Source organism: Micropterus dolomieu, linkage group LG06 (assembly GCF_021292245.1).
Source record: "Micropterus dolomieu isolate WLL.071019.BEF.003 ecotype Adirondacks linkage group LG06, ASM2129224v1, whole genome shotgun sequence".
Lineage (NCBI taxonomy): Eukaryota > Metazoa > Chordata > Actinopteri > Centrarchiformes > Centrarchidae > Micropterus > Micropterus dolomieu.
In genome coordinates, this window is record NC_060155.1 from 13,973,512 (window position 1) to 13,980,774 (window position 7,263).

Consider the following 7,263-nt stretch of genomic DNA (forward strand, 5'->3'; position numbering starts at 1 on the left):
TCATAGCCATTTGTGACATCATTCTAAGAACTGCACTGAGCAACTTGTCTCAACCAAACACTAACCATCACACATGACGATAATGCCCCACCCTACCTCTCGCTGGCTCTCACCCAACAGGAGTGGAGAGATGGGTGGAGTAGTTGCGTTAGACTCTTACTTTCTTACCTCAGGGACATACTGTCACTGTCGTAAAGGAAACTGGAATGGTCTGCTGTTACACCTTTCAAATGTATAATCTGAAAACATCTGTTATGCTTCCGGTACTGACACTATGTCGCATCCTGGCATCACACACAATGTGTTCCAAACTAGATTTTGCGACATTATGTTGATTCACCTTATACCTGGGAAGACAATAACAATACCGAACAGATGTGTTCAAAAGGCCGGCCACACCTTGCCAACGACATTTTCTGTGTAACTCCTTTGAAATTCAAAATTATGGCTCAAGAGTTCATGAGCAATGTATCAACACTGCCTTTCTTCAAACTGTAGAAAAGTCATTAATGCTTTGGTTATTTGCCAAACCTAAAGTATTTCTGTTCCTTGTGCCTCATTTTAACACAAAAAAGTGTGTACTCTGTACACACACTTTAGCCAGAGTACGATCATTCACTTTCATTTTAGCTAGGGAGTGACAGGGGGTATTTTGCGGAGTCTATCCTGTGTTTACTGTTAAGATTCCCAGCCACAAGCCATTTCATTGTGTTCACGCCCATGACTCACAGCAATGTAGCCTTCCTGACATTTTTCTGACCTTCCCTGTTGCAGCCCCATGAAGTCTGACTTCCCCATATGCACTTTTGTGTTTTAAAAAAGACACAGGCCCACTGTTCACTTTTATCAGCAGTTTATAGAGATAGTGAGCACTTCGCTGTGGGAGCAGAGCCTCCCCCACACCAGGCTTCATTCAGCACACATTCCTGTGGTGTTAAGTGAAGAGTCCAGTTTTGTTCCTCCTACTAGAACGCTCAAATGGAGTTACAGGGGAGAGAGGAGAGGCATGCAGTGATCAGTCTCTGTGTAGACCTGGGAGAGGTGTCTCAGACCAGATACTCTTGAAAAACAAGCAACTGACAAATAAGTACTTGTTTGTACAACTTTGCTCTGCTTAAACTAACTTACTCTATTATAAGAACCCCTGTATGAATAGAAGTAAATATAATAACCCTACAAGACGTTATAGTGCTTTTATGTAGAGCGTTTGTATCTCATATGCTGGCCTACAGTAATAACTCTTCCATGTACAATTACATGGTGTGTGGCTTTGTTTTGAGGTGTTGCAACACTCAAACTTACAGAATTACTTTGGCTGGAAGAGTATTTAAGCAATGTTTCCCCCTGTTGGCAGAAAGAATTCATACATTTTCTAACTTAGAGTCGACGTGTGTTCAGTTAACGGCAACCCAACACTGAGCACAGCCTAAAAGGTGCTTTGAGTGCTGATCCTGCCAAAGAGGAAGGCTCGCAGTCTGGGTGGGGCAGTTAAGGTGTGTTTGTCTGTCGAGTCACTGGGCTTAGCGACGGGAACCGCGGCTCAGAGACAAGTCCGCCCGTCTTTACAGAGAGCAGGCAAGTGCATGAACAGACGAGTTTCTACTTTTGGGCTTTTAACGGAGACACCAATCCATCATCCGTCATTCTCCGGTTGTTTAACTTGCGGTGGAGTCCAGCTTCCTCCTACAGACCGGGGACAAAGTCCATCTTAAGTTTTCAAAAATGGCGAGGGTTTTAATTTTCAACATCTGCCTGGTGTTGGTGAGTGGGTCCACTTTTGTTTTATATTCTCTGTCCACAAACAAACGTCGTTATCGATACAAATGTACAGTTATGGGTGGTATTATACCTTCTATTTGGTGTCAACAATAAAGAGGAATGTCATTATTATGCAATTATTTGCTGTTAAAATTGAAAAAAACTTTTTATGGCTATTTTTGATTAAGTCTGTTATTCGATAAACCCAACGTTACTTGAAACTTGAGCTCGATTTTCTACATCAGATGCTGTCCCGCGTGGAATCGTGTTTCATCTCGAACTATCTATACGTGCATGTGCCACAAACAATTCCGGCAGGATACCAAATCACAAAAGGTACTTAGCATATTTTTATTTGTTCCTTAAATCTTTATCGTTTTCAATTTTCTGTAATAGGCTACACCTTGACTTATTTCCTGCTTTGGCTTTTGATTAATAACCCCCTCTTTCACTTTTACCCTTTCTCGGTTTTCAGTTGAAGTTGCCGGCTGCGACGCCAAATCTGTACTCTTTACTTTGAAGGACCCACGCTTTACAATAAAGAGTAATGGAGTAATTGAAGCTTTAACTCCGGTGTCAGTGGCAGCGGCAGGGCAGACATTTTCTGTGTGGGTTCAGGAAGATAGTGGGCCGGGAAGTGAGATGGAAGTTCACCTTGTCCACAATACAATGCAGCCAAGAGAGGTAAGCTTACTGATGAATGTATCATTTTTATAGCAGGTTTATGTAGGTCAGAATGTAAATGGACTTTTTTTTTTTTAAACGTCTTTACCTGTTCGCATGTTACAGCACACAGGCCAAGGCTTCTTGAAGCGCTCCAAGAGACGTTGGAGTCCCCCGCCCTTCAACATAAGAGAGAATGAGAAGGGGCCTTTTCCAAGACGAATTGACGAGGTAATCTTACTATTGAAAATATATACTACTTTAGCATGTAAGATATATGACATGAGTTTCAAGTCTTTATTGCTGCATTCACAATACAAAGCCAAAGATTCTCTTCACTTTCCTCTTGCTGCACTTGCCTTTCTTTTCTCCAGATGATTTGATTCACACACCCAGACACACCCCTTTTAATTACATGACTTTTGGCTGACTTTATGCAGTGATTAATCCCTTTTGTGTTTTTATATATTACAAGATTGTCTATTCGAATCTGCTTAAAGATGTCATGGTTAATATTTCAAAGTATTGCAGACTGAAAGGCCACAGACAGGCTTCCTTAACTTTGATAGATGGTTTCATCGTGTTTTCTTGTATATGTTTTGGTTTCTGTTGTAGGTTGTATCAGATTCCTCAGCCAAGTTCAGTGTGTACTACACCCTGAATGGACCTGGTGTCAATGAGCTTCCAGTGGGGGTATTCTCTCTGGACGAGAAAAATGGGACTTTATATGTGCTAAAGACAGTTGATCGTGAAGAGTTCCCATTATTTACAGTGAGTGTGAAATAGAGCTGCAGCTAACAATTATTATCCATATTGATTAATCTTGCGATTATTTTCTGTAATAATCGATTACTCATTTTGCCTATAAAATACTATAAATCAGTGAAAAACGCCCATCACGATTTCCTATAGCCAAAGGATTGTCTTCAAATTGCACTCACACACTTATTATTATGTGAAACACAGAAAAACAGCAACTCCTCACAGTTGAGAAATGATCAAAATAGTTTAGATTAACTGAACTGTTAAGTGTTTATGCTCTAGTGTGAAAACATAGTGGTTGGTAGTGCATCTTTAGAAAGACACTCTAAATGACTAATCTGACATTGAAATTAAATTAAACCATTTGATATGCTTTGCATTAAATTTGTATTTTTGTGTGTGTCACCTTGTAAAATGTACTTTTTTCTTCACAGTTAACGTGTCATGTTTACAACCAAGTAACAAATCAGGAGACAGACTCTCCTTTGGACATCACCATAAAAGTAGATGACGAGAATGACAACGCTCCAACATTCCAAGATGCACTGCAGTTTACTGTGCTCGAGCAAAGCAACCCAGGTCAGGAACGTGAAGTAGATAACAGTAATCCTGAGGTATTTGATCTTCAGTGAGGGTGATAATAAACTCCATGATCATGTTTTACAACACAGGGACGGTGGTAGGCAAGGTGAATGCTACAGACAGAGATGAACCAGGATCTCAACACGTCAAGATCAGGTATAGTCTCTTGACTGGATCAGACCTGTTTGCCATCCACCCAACTACAGGAGTCATCACCACAGCAACTAACACCCTGGACAGAGAGGTGAGCGCCGGCCTCATTGTACTCATGATTTACTCTGAAATATGACACAGAAATTAGCTGATACAAACGCTGATACAAACCTGCCTCAACTTAACATAATATTTACCCTTTTCTCATTTCATTTTGTCAAACTCTTTCTTTAGGTAAAAGAAAAGCATACTGTGACAGTACAAATCAAAGATATGGACGGCGCACAAAATGGTTTGTCCACCACAGGAACAGCAACCATTGCTCTGGCTGATATCAATGACAACCCACCCACTTTCACAAAAACATCTGTAAGTGATTATATAAAAGGCACCCGTTATGTTTAATTATTTTGTTACCACCATACATGAGGTTAAACCAACGTTTTTTCAACTTGTTTTACTATATAATTGGAAGTTACACGTCTTGTTTCCTTTAGTTTGAGGCCAGTGTCATAGAAAACGAAAATGACAAACTTATCCTCCGAATTCCTGTTGAAGATAAGGATTTAATAAACACACCAAACTGGATTTCTAAATTCGTCATAACTAAAGGAAATGAAAATGGAAACTTCAGGATCACTACTGACCCTAAAACAAATGAGGGGCTTCTGTATGTTGCAAAGGTGAGTAAGACTTTGTATTATTATAATTATTACTATGAAATTAGTAGCAGTAATACTATTTAACATGACATAGAGACTTGCATATTATGGAAAGTCAAGGCCTATAACACAACAGTGACATCAGATTTTATTTATACTACATTTCCAGCCCTTAGATTATGAGAAGACCAAAAACGTAAAGCTTGACATTATGGCACGTAATGAAGCTGACCTGAGTGGCACCAAGGCCCAATGGCTGTCTGTTCCTGTGAATGTCAATGTCATCAATGTCGATGAGGGTCCGGAATTCGCAGCTCCCACTATCCGCTTCAATGTCAAAGAGAACACACCGAACGGCACGGTGATAGGAAGTTACACAGCTAAAGATCCCGAGACCCAGAGCAGCGATGGCATCAAGTAAGCAATCTCATTTTATATTTGTCTTAAAGAAATTCACTTTCCCATGGTACAGTATGTCTGACAACAGATTCAACTGCAGCACTCTCAAGTTTCTGTTACTTCTCTTAAACACTGGAGGGCAGACTTTCACTGCTGAATTGAAAAATGTGCTACTAACACACAAGTACTTTTTCCATTGTCTCTCAGGTATTACAAGGCCATAGATCCAGCCTACTGGATCAATGTCGACAGAAACACCGGAGAGCTGAAGGTTGCAAATACTATTGACAGAGAGTCACACTTTGTCCAGGATGGAATTTACAACATCACCGTGAAGGCTGTTGATGCAAGTAAGTTGCTTGTACATTTCCTTTTCTATGACTTCTATAAGCCACAGACTCCACACAGAACCCAAGCTGTTCTATCACAAGACTTAAATACTTGAGCTTGTGTTATTATCTGAGCAACATATCTCCTCTGCATATGGGATCACCTGACTGATCACAGGCTTCAACACTGCACCAATGTCCTAAATCTTTAATCATATCTGTTACCTGTTTTATAAACCCACTGTCTCTGTTGGGTTTGGCAAAGATCTTCTATACTGTCACCAAGGAACCGGTGGTTTGGGAAAGTAAATCCACATGTTAAATCACCATCTTCACGCCTTTTGGATGGTATTGCTAAATCAGCTGGAGGTTATTAGGAACACCAGCCCCACCCTTGCTTGTACCTGTCTAAACACAATACAGTTTTGTCCTCACATTGTGTCACCTGAGAACACCTGTTGACAAGTTATGATGTGACTAATTTACAATGACTCACCGTCCTGTTGTGACGGAGAAAACTGAGCCTGAATTTGCAATTTCCAGGTAACTGACACCCAATTGATGTCAGAATGCTACCAACTATGTCTATCTTGTTTTCTTTCTCAGTACCAACTTGCTTGTATTTGTCTTAAAGTACTAATGAATTACTAATGTATTTCAGGCTCCAAGACAGGCACAGGAACAGTCATCATCGTGGTGGAGGACGTCAACGACAACATGCCAACACTCCCCACCGGTGAGCTGGTGTTGTGTGAAAAGGAAGGAACGCTTGGCTCCGTGCTGGTTGTCGCTGAAGACAAGGATGGGTCTCCCTTTTCTTCCCCCTTCAGCTTTAGTTTGCCAGACAATAATGATGGCACATGGTCTGTGACAAGAATTAATGGTAGGTGGTTGTATTTTTAACCATTTATCTACATCTGTTGGAGAGTGTCTTAAACAAAACAAAAAAACTGCAGTTTTGACAGAGAAGTTTTAATGGGGCTGTTTGAATACTTTTTTCTACATCTGTAACCCACATCATGTAGCTTGTCTAGTTAACTGGAGACATGTTCAGCAACAGCAATACATTATGGAAACATCTGTAAAAGCTCTGTACTCACACAGATCAATCCAGGTCTTAGTAATTCATTCAGATGTTTTGTTGTGTGAAAGCTAACAAAATAAACCACTTACTCAAAATCTAACCGAAGCATTCCTGGCAAATGACTGAATGGGGATTCCTTAAATTATATCTATTTTTAAGAATTGTGACCATGATATGTACTGAGTGGGACATTTTACAATGGGGAAAAAAATAAACGTGTGCTCCCTGGTGAACAAACTATGCAATGCTGACACTGTGTCTAAAGTGCCGTAAACATTCTGTATCTATTATTTTGCTTTTGGTTAAGTGGGTGTAGAAGTAACTTCATTCCGTTTCACTCCTTAGACACAACAGCTACATTGCAGCACATCAAAGAGCTTCCTACAGGGATACATACTGTTCCCATCTACGTCACAGATCTGCAGGGCTTTGGTAAAACACAGACGGTGAAAGTAAGGATCTGCCAGTGCAGGAATGGAGCCTGCTTGGCCAAGCAAAGCTCTGTGTCATTAGGGCCACTGGCTTTACTGGCTATGCTGTTGCCTCTTGCCCTCCTCCTTCTGCTCGGTGAGTCCCCCCTGCTATATTCTTGCCAACAGAATTGTGTTTGCTTTGCTGTTTAGAAAGTTAGGGGTTCTGACACTGACTTTTGCATCACATGTTTGGTACTAAGCAATGATACGTGGCAGTATTATAATGCCATTATACTCACTCTTGTGACGTCTACCACACGTGGAGCACTGTTTATTATAAACTGCACCATCCTTGTGTGATCATTTGTCACATACTTTTGTTATTGCAGGCCTACTCCTCGCCTTTTTCTGCATGACAAAGGGTGACACATTGGAACTGAAGGATGAAGCAGACAGTG

At 40.7% G+C, this 7,263-nt stretch overlaps 1 protein-coding gene across 1 annotated transcript in view; it reads left to right on the top strand.

The window, feature by feature from the left end:
* Nucleotides 1-1,373: 1,373 nt before the first annotated feature.
* The window catches only part of dsc2l (desmocollin 2 like), a 23,637-nt gene continuing 17,747 nt past the window's right edge, over nt 1,374-7,263 (top strand). Inside the window, exons 1-12 of the mRNA XM_046052292.1 lie at nt 1,374-1,761; nt 2,004-2,094; nt 2,234-2,442; nt 2,548-2,652; nt 3,037-3,192; nt 3,618-3,762; nt 3,855-4,009; nt 4,153-4,287; nt 4,416-4,601; nt 4,750-4,997; nt 5,187-5,329; nt 5,970-6,091. Of these exons, the coding sequence (XP_045908248.1) occupies nt 1,723-1,761; nt 2,004-2,094; nt 2,234-2,442; nt 2,548-2,652; nt 3,037-3,192; nt 3,618-3,762; nt 3,855-4,009; nt 4,153-4,287; nt 4,416-4,601; nt 4,750-4,997; nt 5,187-5,329; nt 5,970-6,091 (1,734 nt within the window). The 5' untranslated portion in view covers nt 1,374-1,722. The remainder of the gene's footprint in view (nt 1,762-2,003; nt 2,095-2,233; nt 2,443-2,547; nt 2,653-3,036; nt 3,193-3,617; nt 3,763-3,854; nt 4,010-4,152; nt 4,288-4,415; nt 4,602-4,749; nt 4,998-5,186; nt 5,330-5,969; nt 6,092-7,263) is intronic.